General features: G+C 37.8%; 1 protein-coding gene across 2 annotated transcripts in view; it reads right to left on the bottom strand.

Annotated features, from left to right (window-relative positions):
- Nucleotides 1-16,911, bottom strand: part of TRAK2 (trafficking kinesin protein 2) — a 28,077-nt gene that overhangs the window by 10,526 nt on the left and 640 nt on the right. Inside the window, exons 2-7 of one of the 2 annotated variants that reach the window (XM_064160793.1) lie at nt 11,119-11,439; nt 9,999-10,193; nt 5,806-5,859; nt 4,969-5,039; nt 2,960-3,076; nt 1,352-1,561 (exon numbers count right to left, since the gene is read on the bottom strand). In XM_064160793.1, the coding sequence (XP_064016863.1) occupies nt 1,352-1,561; nt 2,960-3,076; nt 4,969-5,039; nt 5,806-5,859; nt 9,999-10,193; nt 11,119-11,155 (684 nt within the window). In that variant the 5' untranslated portion in view covers nt 11,156-11,439. The remainder of the gene's footprint in view (nt 1-1,351; nt 1,562-2,959; nt 3,077-4,968; nt 5,040-5,805; nt 5,860-9,998; nt 10,194-11,118; nt 11,440-16,911) is intronic. The other variant, XM_064160784.1, reaches the window with a different exon arrangement.

Genomic DNA, 16,911 nt, shown 5'->3' on the forward strand with positions numbered 1-16,911 from the left:
TCCATTTGCTCCACTGGGACACATAAAAACAAGAACACAAATACAGACAAGACAGTCACTGCCTGGCTATTGCCCTGTTAACTCTTCTGTCTGAACCTGCACACTTCCAACTAAACATTCTGCTTCTAACACCCCTTGCTGACCTTTCCAAGTCACCTTGCATATAAAGAATATTCTGAGCCAAGGTAGGAGGTGGAAAGAAGGTGGAAGTGTGGTTGGGAGACTCACCTGTGCACTCTGACTGCTGGGAGGGGTCCTGTATTTATATATTACTTTTAACTTATATATAACAGCACATAGTTGTAAATACTTGTAATATATTGCATATATATGCTTGTAAATTGTGCTAAGCTGTGACCACTTCATTCTTTATCTTCCAGTAGTCTGGGTGAATCCTGGGGCAGGGCAAAGTGGGTGACACTCAGAACCACCACAGCATCTAATCATAATTCCTAACTATTTTCCCCACCATCATCAGTTTCCCTGAATCGTGTAGGTCATTTGAGTGGAAGACACACAGAGAGACATGAACAATATCTGATCTCTCACTTTCAGTAAAAAATTGTTGCAGAAATATATAATTTGGTACGGGAAGTAAAGCAACACAGAAACCAGAAGTAAGCAACTGAATTTGCTTCAAATCTTAAGGCAAAGAAAATCTTAAACTGAATGATGTTAGCCAACTCTTATAATCAATATTCCCCTCTTCTTAAAAAACAAAAGAACATACTTGTGACTAATGTCCTACTTTACACTCTCCATCTTCACAGAAGACACCACTATACAGATTGCAATTCTTCTGACCTTTGCTATTGGTTCCATGACTTTTACAGTCATTGCTTTGTCCATTTAGTATCTATCCCTGTAATGGCACAGTGCCTGTATTCATGCCCCATACACAAGATAGAACAATGAAACTATATGGACTGATCACATAGCCAAAACTAAGCATAGCTTAGTTTCTTTTGAAAGAATTTGAGCCAAAGCTTAATAAATCCCAGTATTGAAAAAAGATTGCCAAAAGTGTAATGGCAACACAACAGAATTCCCAACCTGTAAGGGCTGTCAGATTTTTATTAAAACAGACTGCAAAAGTTTGAGAGTTAATGGATCCAAGTACTTTTCTAGATACTTACAGATGTTCCCATCTTCCTTCATACACCCTAAAGGCATTGACAGAGGGCTACTAGAGGACTTCAGAGATAGCAAGTAGCAAAGGACACCAAAAGATGTTGGGCAGTTAAACAAAATAATCATAAAGCTTCAAGAGAAACCCAAATGGTGGAGTTTTAAAATATCCTGATTGATTTCATATTCAGCATATACGGTATACACTTTAAGTCTGATATACCTTCGATCGCAGAGCAAGGTTCTCCTCTTCCAGCTCTCTGAGTTTATCTTGCAAGACATCCAGTTGCAACAAATCATGTGACACATTGAAAGACTCATTGAAACGAAGTGGAGTGGAACAGCTGGAATCTGTTTCGCTCTCCTCAGAAGCAATTGAAACAATACGAAGCAGGTCATCCTTCTTTGACAATTCATGCTGCAGCTGGTTAACCTATGGTAAAAGAACATCACCAGCTTGTGAAATATACTTTAGCTATCTAATATTTCACTGAATGGGCTGCCCGGGGAGGTGGTGGAGTCGCTGTCCCTGGGGCTGTTCAAGGCAAGATTGGACGTGGCACTTGGTGCCACGGTCTAGCCTTGAGCTCTGTGGTAAAGGGTTGGACTTGATGATCTGTGAGGTCTCTTCCAATCCTAATAATACTGTGATACTTTATGTATTATTTATGCAGCCCCTTGGAACATCCCTGCTCCAGTCTAAAATGAGATTTAAAAAAATAGCTCACAGGTCATCATCCATTTACTGATACTTGCACAGAAGATTCAACCTGTTGGTTTTACAGGAACTTCATAAAATAATTTTAAAGCTGTAAAGGAGACTGAGGAGTCAAGGTAACAGAAGAATGGCCCACAAAAACTGCTTTTGAAATTGTTTACTTCCACATAATTTTCCATCTGCCTTGACAGATGTTTACATTTTAACATGCTGGCTAGCATTTTGATTATGAGCATTTTTCTGAACTCTGTGTTCCTGGAGAAAAAAGACAGACAGATATCCATTCACATGTATAGACTGGCACTCCTCCAGCCAATGAACCTTAAATGAACTGTAGGACAAATGAAAACAAGAGACAGGTCTCGTGTAGATGAAGTCTATTTTGTATAAAGAAGTTTTTATATAAATACACTGTTTATGCTGCCCTACAGAGAACTCATGATGTTTAAATTACCAGTTTTAAAGAAGCAGCTGAATTCATTTCACTGTAACTTAACTACATCTGTTGACGCCAGGGTTAGAACACTCGGGATACCTTATTGTTTATGAACAATTTAATTATTATTTAAGAAAGAAAAACAAAGAAAAGATAAAAAACATGTACTTAAAGCAAGAGAAAGAGTTAAAACCTTGAGCAGAATTCAGTTTTCATTGCATTTTATTTTAAAAAATAATTATTTTTTTTTTAATTAAGTGCAAGTGCTCAATTAAGCAAACTCGTTCTCTGGCTGTTTCTTTACTACTGAAGCCATTCCATAGTAAGTCATGTCAGATACCACCTACTTACTTTGACTTAGATTATTAGAGTCTAAGTTTAATGGTGAGATATCAGAATGATAGTCAAACCAAAATACTTCAAAATGCCATCCTGCTGAAGATAGATGACAGTAATACTTAACAGTCTCAAGATTTTTCAGTAATTAAAATACAGAGTTTTCACAGCCAATTCTGGGACTGAGAAAGCTGACTGAACAATGTCAGTCAACTGGAAGAAATCCATTCAAGTACACTTCTGCAGTTTAACAGCAGCAATCACAAAGAAACAGTATCTATCCATTAATCCTCTTACTGTCAACATAAAACAAGTTAAAAAAACCCACAAAGATCACTCACTCGATCTAGAGTTTGTCCTAATTGCTCTTCTAGTGATTCATTCTGTTCTGTCAGCAGATGGTTTCTCTTAAGAAGAGCTTGTCCAATTCGAGCTGCTAACTCCAGATCACGATCTTTCTGTTCATAAAATGAGAAGAAACGTCTGCTTTCAAATCAGGTAAGTTTTAGTGTACTTTTATACCTTCCTAGCTATTTTTTAATGCATCACCACTCTGAAATCTATCTTCACTTACAAATGAATCAACATTGTTAGAATAATGCTTACTGCTTCATCATCTGGATCCAGAGCACACCTGTAACTGTTTATTGATACAGCACATTCTATTCCACAGTCATCTGCAGTAACAGGGGGAGGGGAAAGCACCAAACTCTTGAAACCGTTTTGGGGTTTTATGCTTGTCCTGGAAGTCCTGTGTACCCCTAAATTCCTCTCTCTCTGTGGCTTGAATGGGAGGGGGAAAGCCGCCTGGCTCCCCCCCGCCTCGCCTGCCCCACAGGTGTGAAGGGGGTGAGCAAAGGGGTCCTGCCCACAAGAAGAGTGCCCCGTGCAGTGCCCGCGCTGGGATCTGGCTGGGATTGGCTGTGCGCTTTCGCCCCTAAAGTGTGGTAACTCTGCCCTTTGTCTAGCAAGGGTATAAACTGGGGAAGTTCCCACCTTGGATTTCATCCATGCCTGGACGTTTGTGTCTGCCTGAGACCCCCGCCCCGACTCGCCTAAGGTGAATACAGAAAGCTTCAAAGGATTGCTTCCCCATTGACACCTTTGCAATTGCTGAATACCTCTTAACGACTCTCCGACAGCTTCTGCAGGAGAACGAGAGACACAAACCTCACCAGGAAGCCAGCCTGATCGTGAGTTATTTTGGCTCAACTTTATTAGTAAGAAAACCGCTATTAATTAATAGCTAAAGCCTTTTCCAACTTCTGTCTTCCAAAATAGTCAGATTATTCATGGTATCCCTGTAGATGATTCTCATGCGACTGAATCTGCTAATTAAATGAAATTAATCTTTGTATATATAGTTTTGGGGGCGGGTTTTGGGGAAAATAAAATAACTATTTTTGTATAAAATTCCCGACTCGGCCACACATTAATTCCTGCCTCCACAACAATGCTGATGTATAGGGTTAACACTCCTGGGGGAGTGACCCTGAACCTGACCCTGGGGGTCTTGGCCCCTCCCCAGGGGTGGGCCACACTCCAGGTGATGGTTAGCCCACTCCCCCCACTTCCTGTGGTATAAAAGACAGAGGAGTTTCCTGTCTCATCCTCTTTTCCTTTGCTACCTCTTGACCCACACACTCATACTGCATACCAGCACACCACGTGGCAGCCACGAGGCAGAGACACCATCACATTACTCGGGTTGTATCCATCCCTTGTTGTATTTTGCTATTTTCCCTTCCTTATCCTTTGTGAACTTCCCTACCTCCAATACCTTTTCTAAGTTATTGTTAAACTTTTCCTTTTTAACTTCCAAATCGAGTGAGATTGATTTATTTGGGTGTCCCTACCTTTCTCTCTCTCCCTGCCTTTTGGGAAAAGGAGGGGGAAGAGGGGAGGGCACTCTATAAATTCTATAAATTGTCATTGGGTCTATTAAATTTATTAGAGTCTCTGGGAACCTGCATTTGAACCCAAGACAGCTGAGTACTGGAAAAGTTTTGTGGGCTCCACTGATCACACAAACAAACCACATGTACTTAGCCATGTGGTCTTTCAAGCATTTCTCCAGAATAGACCATTTAACTTGACTTGTGATGACAGAGTAGAAAGCAAGGGAGCAAGAGGCAAGCAGAAGGAAGGTTGTTTCATTCTTATACCTTACTGACTTTATGGGTGTCCAGTTTTGCTAAATCTTGTTTCCACAATGGTGCAAATACATGAGCAGTTTCTCATTACTTTTGGGTTTGATACGCAGGTCCTAAAGGTAACTGAATCAAAATCTCAGGTAGCCAAATAAAATCCTTCCTCAAATATATTAACACAGCATTAGAGATGACCATACCTCAGCTAATAGATGTTTAATCATGTCAGCATCACCGTAGGTCTTCTGCTCCACATTATCTGTGCCATGAACTGAGAAGAGAAAACCACAGTGAAGTAGATTAAGTACAAGACAAGTGTTGAGAAGGCAGAGAACTGAAACTTGGAGGATGTTGTTTACATACAAATATAGTGGTTTATTAAACTAGCAGAGGCTATGAAAATGCATCTTGATTTCAGAAATACAAAACAATACACATTTGGAAGACAGACACAATGAGTTATTGAACAACTTCCAGCAATATTAGCTAAAACTTGAGGTGCTCACACATCCTTCAAGTTTAGAAAAAAAAATTCTCTTAAGATCAACTTTTTGAATATGACTAAGTTATTAAACTGTCCAGCCTCTGCAGAGAGAGGGAAGAGTCTATCTGAGCATACCCAAATACCACTGAACACATATTCATACATTACCCTTGGTAGGAATTCCCATATGTGTGTTTGACAGCTATACACAAGAAGTATGGAGGCCCCAAAGACTAGTAATGAAAATATATTTAAGTGCTCAGTCATCTTAGGAGCAGTTAAAAAGAAATGGAGTCATGTATGTCTGCAATTTCAATGTAGTAGTAAATGCTGTCTTATTGATCAAGTGACTTCTACATTTGAAGAGTTTGTAAAACTACTGGAAAGTAGAAAAGAAGAAGAGAAAAAGAAGGATTTGAAAACCATGACTGAGTCAAGAATACACAAAGCATGAAGGATGTGTGACAACTCTAAGGAAAACACACTGATGCTCCTCTGCTCTAGTTCTTGCCCTCAGAAACAGGAGATGCAAGTAAAGAAGAAATCTTATTACCTTGTTCAAATTTGTGAGATCCAGCCAAGGAGGAGGAAGGAAGTTCAAGAAGAGCTAGTGACAGAAAGTGAAAGATAGAGGTGGGAAAAAAGAAAGATGAGAAAGAACTAAAATGTAAGGAAATGGGTGGGTTTTTTGCATACATCCATCACCACCAGAAATTGTGTAAACACAATGTCTACACTACTGAAACTTTCTTAGAACTTTTAAAGAACCATTTAAACATGACTGCACTGAGGAGCAGAGTTACACCACACTTGGAGGTGATGGATGCTTGTGCTTGTCCAAGGATCAACAGAAGTTTAGTACTTTTGCTTTATGAAATTTAGATCACAAAAGTAAATAAGGTAGCAATATCAATTTAACAAATATAGAAGAATCTACTTCAGCTGGGGGTCTAAGTTACTCTGTTTTGAAACTAATTTAAATCATCATTGCACTGAAAAATGAGGTTACTATGGATTCAGTCTAAATCTGTTTCTGAACATCTGCTTAACTCTTCTACCTTGTTAAAATCTGAATCATATTCTGAATACATACTGGTTCTCAGTTTTCTCTCTGTTCTTGTTGAGGACTGCACATGTACTTATGTGAGAGGGAAGCATCAAGCTGAAGTGCACACAGAGCTTATGTATGTTATATAAGCTATGTATACACAACCTGCATAATAAACCTTTTAAAACATAACACTAAGGCTATGCTAGAAAGAAAAACAAGTTGTATTGTAGCATATAAAAGAAACTTACATTGCAGTCTTGAAGGACAGGAGAACAAAAAGGACAATATAAAAGAAAAATGTTCGTTGAACAGTTTCTCTTGGAGCTTAGCAAAAAAATAACTCAAACAAATCAAACCGTTTTTAGCAAGTAGATCAGTAAGCATGAAAACCCAACACATGCTGTCAAGTATTCAGGAGTTCTGAACTTAATAGCAGTACCATTTACAAATCACATTTCTAAGTAGGACAAAATTTGAAGGCCCTCACAAAATTTGAACTATTACCAGTGCCATAGCATGCATTTGGGAGATCAGATTTATTGTACTGCTGATGTTGGTTGCCAACAGGGGACTCCAGTCTCACCTGGCTTACTAGTATCTGGAAAGTTCACGCTACACACATGAGCAAGTCTCTGCCATTATAGGCAGATTTTTATCACCAGTTCTCCTATACTGTGTTCCCATGAGGTGATTTCAAGGTTAAAGTCTCTATTCAGTGCTAAGTCACCATAACAAAGCTTTAAGTAAATTACATTCAAGGTTATTCAGATAGGTAGGTTCCTAAAATCAAAAGCAAACATATTTACTTTGATAAATGAAATCACAGAACTAACAGTTTTGAAACTTATCTCTACACATCTTATTTTCTCCCAGTACAGGATCAAAATGATAGTTTGTTATAACTTGCTCTTGCAAATACGCACATGTGCAATCTCTCCTCACTCACCTTGCCAAGTGAAAGCTGCAAGCAACTCTTCATTTTGGTTAATATCCTTGCAACGTTGTGCCATGTCCCTTTACTCACACACACAAAACAATTCTCAAGATAGACACTATAATCTAGGCAGTCTTAGGCTACCAAAGAGCTGAAGTAGAAAATATTCTTCCACCTCACTGAAAACAGTCAGCAGGAACTCAGCTGATCACTGGATAAATCTTCTACTAGGCAACAGCAGCCATAAAAAGAGGAGGAGCTCAAGTGCAATAAATGTTGCCCTGTTTTGTTTGGTTTTTCTTAGATGCCAACTACAATCTATTCAAAGCAGAAGTTTAGCATTCTCTCTAGGAAAAAAAGTTATAAAAATGTTTCCATATACAGGGAAACTTCAAGAGTACAATTGTCACATTTATTCCCAATTCCAGCCAACAGACAGATATAAATAACACCTAACAAACTATTCAGCAATGATTATAAAATGCAGATATAAATCAAGATCTAGTTGTTTAGGAACTTTCCAGTACCATACTGTAAGTTGTTAGGCTCAAAACAGCTACTATGACTACTACTAACTAGATTCAACCTCTTGTTCTAAGAGAAACATAAATTGTAATAGAGTTTATGACTCAGCAGTTCTGACAAAGTTCCTAAATTGTAGAATTTGTTTGATATGTTATGCCTAACGGTTATCTTTTAGCTTAATGTCTGTCACTGTTACAGCTCATTTGCAATAACTTCAGGAAAGCAGCTGTGGCACGTGTTGAAAAAAACATCTCTCACAAGCAGTTTATTATTTTCATAGGATACTTTCCACAGTTAAAAAGAACTTCCAACTTTCTGTAGAACCTTGACAGACAAGTAACGCGTGGCTGGCTTCACTAAAACATTGCTGATAAAACCCTTTGCTCTCACTGCGGTTTGGAAATGGAGGCTCCCACTGACTGGAGGTCCCTGCTTTGAGAGCTCTGTGCTTCATTACTCTGGAATTACAGGTGTTGACCAAAGAGCTTCATCAGAGACATATTTATGTAGTTTCTTCCACCATTGACAGACCCTGACCCCACCTCTTTATGATGAAAACTTAGAGGAAAATCCACACCCCACTAAGTACAGAACTGCTTCCAGTGAACTACCAAAGTGTTCACTAATAAAATCATCTATGCTTGCAATACTATCATCATAAACAGACTGAGTCATAAACATTAAGTGGCTTTCCAACTACTTTCCACAGCTGAAGAGTTCCAGCTTTGAACTGCTAACAAGATTAAACTGTCAAGTACTGCATTCTTACGAGGTAGCATTTTACTTACTCATTTGTATATGCCCTGGGTGGAGGCTTAAAGCACAAACAACAGCAACAAAAAACCCTTTCAGAGGTGGCATGTACAAGGAAGAGGTATTTATATAGACTCTGTAACCACTACAATTTCATTCTCCCAAGCATTTTTTTTCCTGATAGTTCTAATTTACTGAGGAAAAAGGACTTCCCCATTTTTCTGAAGTGATTACAATGCATTCTGCTCTTTCCACAAACCCTCTCAAAACTAAAGGCAAACGTTCAGGTCTTATGGTAGCCTCCTCTGTATTAAATTTTAAACATAAAGTTTTCTTCGTGTGACTGGAATCTCCATTTTCTTCCTTAAGACCTGACACCTTTAAGGATAAGTTACTTAGTAGTTTCAGAATTGGAAGGCAGTGATCACACTGATTTAGTACCCACTTACTGGCATTCACTTCATTTCTGTCTCCAAAAGAAACAATTAAGAGCATTCCAAAAGCAACTGACACAAAACATGAAACCATAGAATGTTTGGAGTAAGAAAGGATGTTAAAAGGTCATCTTGTGCAACCCCCAGCAGTGACCAAGGGCATCTTCAACTAGATCAGCTTTCTCAGACGCCTGTTAAACCTGACCTTGAGTGTTATGGCATACCTACCACCCACCTCTCCTGGCAACCTGTATCAGTGTTTCACCACTCTCACCATAAAAAAAAATCCTTTTATTTAGTCTAAACTCTTTCTGTTTAAAACCACCACACCTTTTCTTGTCATAACAGGCCCCGCTAAAAAGACTGTCCCCATCTTTCATACAAGCCCCTTTAAGTACTGAAAAGCTGCAATAACATCTCCCTGGAACTTCTTCTCCAAGCTGAGCACAACCAACTCTCTTAGTTTGTCCTCATAAGAGAAATGTTCTAGCCTCTGATCATTTCTGAGACTCTCTTCTGTACCCACTCCAGTAGATCTATGTCTTTCTTGTGCTGAGGACTTGAACTGCACATAGCATGGGAGGTGAGGTCTCACCAGAGCACAACAGAGGGGAAGAATCCTCCCCTCTCTACCTGCTGGCCATACATTTTTTGATGCAACCCAGAATAGGGTCAGCCTTCTAGACTGAAAGTGACAGGGCAAACACTGGCAAAAGAACCACAGTACCTCTCATATCTAATCCAGCACAATTCCAGGTCCCTTTCTCTTTTTCACTACCTTGTCTTGCAGTTTGTATTTCTATGTGAAATCTAATGATCAGACAGCCATGCTACGTTCTGGGACAGCCCGTAGAATTCTGGTGCTGAAGTATGAGTTCTTCCCCTGAACTCAGTTTTTTCTTGCACCTGTACAAAGTTTACCAAATTTTAGCACTTTATGTTAACAATATTTATTTTATATTTACAGTTTTCTCTTCAATAATTTAAAAAAGTAAATAAAAATCAAACAAAAAAAAACCCCAACCATATCTAGGTCCAGATATACTCACTCATGTAATGGAAGGGCTCTTCATCAAGAACAGGAGAAGTGATTTTAGAAAGATGGCCATGGCGGGCAGGGGACTGAATCCAGTCTTGATTTTCATACAGATACAGAGAATCCACTCTTAACTTGTAATCTGGCAACTGTTCTTCTAGCATGCTCACCAACTCTACCTCAGGAAGGTCCTCACTGGAGCAGACTTCTGAAAATGAGTAAAAGCCAGTAATAGTACACTGCTATTAAATATGACATTTATTGCTACAGCAGTAAACATTCTATATACTATAAAATACTTAAACATTCAGTAGATTTGAAAAGAATTATTCTACACTGGACAAACTGCCATAATACTTATTGAATCAATACTTAATTTATATTGTAATATTTTAAGTTCCTCATCCCCTACTGACTCCATAGCTTCCTGGAAAGCCGTTTTAGCCATGATTCCCTCCAACTTCTTGAATATGATGTCATTAGTCTAAATTTCTATTTTCCTCCTCATTGACCCAACACACACACCCCTACATTTTACCTGCTTTTGTAAGGTTTAAATCTGCTTTAGTACAACTACACCTCCCTTTTCTAAAGGAAATTCAGTTGTCTTGTTGTTCTATTTATCTTTTTGTTTGGTAATAAACATAGTTGTAAATAATCTGTCACATCAAAAATCAACAGAATACTGCCTTGACATCAGTTAACAAATACAGAATTCCATTATCATCCACAGATAATCATGCTCCAAGAAACACAATACTCAAAATCCTGGAAAGGAAGACCATCTCTTCCTGTTTCGTCCCACCCTCCTTAATCTCTTCACAATTACTCAAAACAAACAGGGGTATATGTTGATTACCTTTGCAACATTCCCACTCAAGGTGAAGGCTATCTTCAGCATAACTCAATGGGAAAAAAATGCCAGCAATGATTATTTTCACTGAAAACTTTACAAACAATCTTTTACAGTGGAGGCTGATTTTACAAGCTAGTTAAGCTTGTATAAACTATTTCTGTTCATCCACAGTAGCAGACAAACAATACAAAAAATGTGAAACTGCAGATTATCTTCAGGTTGGAGTTCTATCACATAAAGATAAATTCAAGACTTCTAATTTAATTCTGCAACTTACCAGAGACGCTCTCCAAGCCCCCGTGATCAAAATTCATGAGTCCTTTCCTCACAGTTCACTTCTTTGGAAATAGCATTCTGTAGGCAGACTGTGCACTGTCCCTTTATTGCTTTGGTAGAAAGATGGCTTTGGTTTAGATAGTGAGACCCATCAAGCCACCAAGACACTAACAAACCGGGATTGACTTGCTTCTCTAGACTAGTTCATACTTTATATCATTTCCACCTTAGGAGGTGCTTATTTCATCTGCGCTACTACTGATCACCATAAGCATCTATAGGCATCTCATGTAAGCTTCACCATCTTCAACTCAGCCATCATCTAGAAATAAAACCAAAAAGAATATTGAAGTTTAATAGATGTCACTCTTTCCAATGAGACAGCTAAGTTAATGTGACTTTTTTCAGTCTGAATTTCACACACACAATAATTTCATTTAAAAAAACCCAACCATTTTAATCCCCAGTTTACACACTGCATATAAAATGCAGCATTCCAGACATGTCTCTTCACTGCAGATACAACATCTCACCTTCAGCACTGACTCTGTCAATTACTTGTCTGTACTTTTCCACCTCTTCCATATAATATTTAGCGCATGACAGTTTCATTCACTGAAATGAGGCATTTCCCTTTTACTTTAAAAGGCAGCAGCTCCAATAAAACACATTTTCTTCAGGCTATTAGATTTAAAGCAATGAATTCTAAAGGCAGGATTTAAAAAATATATTTTCTTAGCGTTTTGATTGTTAAAATGTTTCATAAGACTGTTAGCATTAATCTTTACCCCTTAATTTATTAAAAATTGGATCCATCTGAGCTTTACTTTGTGGGTCATGACAAAATCTGTGTTTCATCTTTGGCAGAGGCTCATTAAAACCATAAATGAAACTACCATGACTAATTAACATATCAAAACAGTTAAATAAAGTAAAAAAATTGTTTGCTTGCCTAAACTGATCCGTCATCTTTTACATAAAAGAGTGGTCCTAGGTGACAGAGAAGTATGAAGCGGAAAAGCAAAAGTCTCTCTCCTCACCATGCACAACAATCACAGATTTGTCTCACAGGCTGTAACAAATTCTCACTCAATGAGATCAAAATGGACACTGCAGGAGCTTTTTAATGAATGCCTTCAGCCTGCCAGTTCATCTGCTCTTAGACCTTGGCAGGAAATCAAAAGAAGAGCATTCTTCCATTAATATCAGCTTATACTTGTGAGCAGTATCTTCTTGCTTTGCCACTTAATCCCTTATATATGTACTTTATTTAGTATTTTTTATAATCATCTACCTTGGGCACATATTTAAAGTAGTAAAACAGATTCCAGGAACATTTTCTATCTGAACATATAGCTTCATCTGACACTAGTCTGCAATTTTTAGAAGAACCTGTTTTTTTAAAGGATTGCTGAAAAGCATTAACTACACCCCCACACACACACACATCCTCCTCATTTCTACATTTAATAATGTAAAAATGAATGCTGCTTCCTCTTTCATCTAAGGCGTGCCAAACTGAGCACTATTTATTGCAGGTCAATCTTAAGTCAGCCAGATAAAAAAAAAAAGTAAAAAAGAATTTGGATCAAAGTCTTCTAGAGTGCCAGGCCAACATCGAGCTACTCAATTCAAAAGGCAACCTCATTTGTAAAACCTTTGACAAGCTTGCTATGTAAACAAACAGTATAAAAGTTAATGCTCACATTTCTAGTGTTTAGTGTGCCATGGGGAACTTCTCTGGAAACTCAACTAGTTAATGGCCTGAAAGCAACTCCATGACTTCTTTGTTCTGCAGCGATAAAACTATTTCAGATAGTCACAACTACAATTAAATACTTTTGGATAAAACCCATAAAGTTTACAACACAGCCTTAAAATACATGACCATGCTATAAAAAGATGGTCCAGAAATTGCAGTTGTAAAACCATGCAGAAAGATACGTCCAACGTCCACTTCTAGATGATTCTATCGGCTATTAATTTTTATCTTTATTTATAAAGATCATTTTCAATTTACTACATGCATGCCACACAGATGTTCCTCACATGATAATTTCCCATTGATGTTTGAGTCTTTTACAAATAGGTTAATTGAACATGGGAAAAACAAGGAGAATTAAAATACTGCAGAACAGCCTATGTGTAGGAGTGGTGCTCTCAGAAGGCTTGCTTTAAGGAAGGCTCAAGAGAAATGGAAGTATCAGTCCACATTTTGTATACACCTACCTACCTGTGTATTTCTGTGCTCAGTAAATTTTATTCCATGATGTGTGTTTCACATTTAAACTATTATGTGGCTTGAAACAGTAATCTAAAACCAGGAGCACATGTAGCACATTAAGAAAAAGGCCACTTGTAAAACTGAGAACTACTCCTAGGCCTTTTGCATTTGCCCCCAAAATCCAAATTGCTCTGAGGTTTGCTAGATCATCTGTGTGGAAAATGAAAAGAAACTCAAGAAGAAAGGCAAAACCAAGAAATATTCTAAAAAGTATGGAGAACTTTCAGAGCCCAAGCAGAAGTCTTACTGCTTACCAATGTTACAAACTGTGCAAAAATTGAAGCATAACCAACAACAAAAGAAAAAAATAGGGCAGGCTACAAAAATATGTTATAAACACTAGAAGACAGTCGATGTGCATTTCTCATAAGTGGTATGGTGTCATAGTGCATAGGTTAAAAAAAGAAAAACTAAAGGAAGAGGAACCACACATTCCATTAACCCACTAAAACTCTGAAATATTCTTTTACTTTAGTAGTAAAGAGACAAAAGGTTCTCCTGACCACACGACAGATTTCATTGATTTTTTTTCCTTCAGTGATTGAGAGGATCTCAGCTAAGTTTGACTTGTAAAAGTAATATTGAGCAAAGCCTTAGAAAAGTTGTAGTTATTCTTATCTTTTTAACTACTATTTTTAACAATTCAAGATGGATGCAAAAAGACAGTTGTGCCATCTTATTCACGATGTAATTCTGGAGACATTCTACCTCTAGAGAGCTCTAATTCAAATATTAATTCTCAGAAAGGTGAAATTAGTTGCTTTTACAACTGGAAATCATAGATAAACAAACGTATGTCATTTCTTGTGCATAAAAAGTTTAAAACATATTCAAAATATTAGCATCTATTTGACAACATTCAAACTCAAAACTCGGAATCAACCAGGTTGGAAAAAAACTTCGAGATCATTAAGTTCAACCTATCACCTAACACCTTCTAATTACCTAAACCATGGCACTAAGTGCCTCATCCAGCCTCCTTCTAAACACCTCCAGGGATGGTGACTCCCTGCTGGTTTTCTGCTTGGTGAGAGCAGTTGACTCCCCACAAGCACTTGGAAATACTAAACTAGAGCTGCTCCTCTGTACAATTACAGCATGCAAGACATCAGACTATAACAATATAACAAACAACTTCAACAAACAATATTCTAACTCGATTAAAAGGGAAGGCCACATTCATCTTCCAAAAGAAAGCCAACTGAATTATTCTGGGATACTGAATTGTACTGCTACATAAATACACAATTTAATAATAATTTTTAAAATTACATCAAGTAATTCTCTCTCCACCACTAAAATTCTCACCACATAGAGCAAGCAGTTCTCTCTCCACCACTAAAATTTGAATGGTGTCAAGCCATTCAAATAACAAAAAACACATTTTGCATTTCAAAGCTTAGGATACAGTTCTATTCTTACAGCAAACATGACTATACTGAATTGCTGCCAAAACATTCCTGGGACTAGTGCTCAGAGGCAGAAGCCAAACTTCAACACTGCATAGCATGACATGAAAAACAAAGGACTATATACGGAAAACCAATCTATGTGAACATAAACTTTGTCTATCACAACACTTGCTGTGTGCCTAACATCTGCTATTTTCAGTCATTACTATCCCCACAGAAACCTACCTAGTGCTTGTGCTTCTCACATGTAAGGGAAAAAACATGTCAGAGTATGTCAATGCAACCCTTATAAGAAGTGTAATAAGGCAAACTGGCTCAAATCTTTAAGCAAAAACATTACAGTGTAAGAAAGAAACTGTAAGAAAACAAAATTGAAATCCCACATATTTCCTGGAATGTTTTTAATTTGAGGAGGGTAAGGCTTCAGAGGGGAAGCTGGAAGACATCTCTTAGAGGATGATGAATATCACGGGAGTCAAAGCTGATCACAGTGGCTCCCTCATCCTAATCATCCAGAGCTAGATCAGGCTAGACTATTTTTTTCTTGTCAGTCATTTACAGTAATCCATATTTTCCTTCAGTAGCCAAACTACCATACACATATATACATACTTATAAACTGAAGAGTATATATGTGTATACACATATACTCTCAGATATCACAGTCTGATAATCAAGATTTTAAGTCCTACATGCTTGGAGGTTGTCTACATCAGCCCTAGCACACAGTATAAAATCAACTTATGCGTAAATTAAGTCAAACTTCATCCAAAATGATGAATGCTACCCAGATTAAATACTTGTATCAAATTTTATTAATTCCCAGTTCTTTTCTGTAAATGCATAGACTTTCTTCCAGAAGAAAAAGTCTACATGTCTACATACAAGAAATAATGAACACATGCAAGCAATGTTAGGACTAGAGGGCAAATAATCTGTTTTCAGAGAATAAAAGAACTGTCATGAATTGAGTATTTGTAGGTTAGAGTACAAAAATGCGATATATGCTCAAGGCAAGTACTGTGCTGCTACTTCGTTAATGACATTGTTAGAGGCTCCTTTTAGAACTGAAATCTTGTTCTCTATAAAGCATACTTGAGCTTAAGTGAAATCTTTAAGGCTTTCAAGCCTTATTCAAAGCTGAATCCACGTAAGGAAATGGTTTGCTAATATATACCCCAGCATTTTAACAGTTAGAATTTGGTATTTATTAGAATAAACCAGACTGATCTATATGACTCAGCACCCCATTATCACTAGCAACCTACTTAGATAAAAGGATCTGTCATCTCTTCTACAAACATCTCTGTGAAAATGCTATTTTTTGCATCTTCCTGGAAACCCAGTCAGTGAATCATGTTTATCCTTCCTGAAAGAAAGCACTCCTACTGCACAATATTCATCTCAACATGCCCTCTGTTAGAGGCAAACCACAAAACGTTCTATCAAGTCTGTCATTTTCCAGCATTCTGCTCTTTAAGTCACACTTTCAGATACTCATGCAGAAATTCGATAAATTGATACCACTGTAACAGATGACACCACTAGAGAGTTGAAAATTTCAAATACTGGATTTTTAAAATGTTGGCTTCAGTGTTACAGCTGTAATTAGAGAGAAGTCTATCTATTTTTACTCGGAAATACATCTTTTGCAAGACAGTATCTGAAAGCAAACCCGTGTTGCCTTGTTATACTTTTCGCATTAGACTCTGACAGTCAACAATAATTTGAAACATCGCCAAAAATATGCACCCAGGTAACAGCCTACAACTGAAGATTGTATGAAATAAACAAAAATACATGGATACAACTCCATATAACACTTTCTCACTAGGGCAGCTGAAAGAAGTCATTTGCTGACACTTACTACAGTTTAATCATCTGATCAGAAATGCTGTGATTAAAACGCTGACAGAAGCCAAAACCTCCTTGGCCTCAAATCTATAGATAAACAGGGCCACAACCGAAATGTCATCAGTTGTGCTTCTAAGAGCAGTGACAGAAGCCTTCCAGGACAGCCCATACGATTATGGGTACTTGTAACGCAGGAAGGAACTGTCGAACACGCTGAAGGTCACACCAATCACCAAGCCAGCAG

Source organism: Pogoniulus pusillus, chromosome 2 (genome assembly GCF_015220805.1).
Source record: "Pogoniulus pusillus isolate bPogPus1 chromosome 2, bPogPus1.pri, whole genome shotgun sequence".
NCBI lineage: Eukaryota > Metazoa > Chordata > Aves > Piciformes > Lybiidae > Pogoniulus > Pogoniulus pusillus.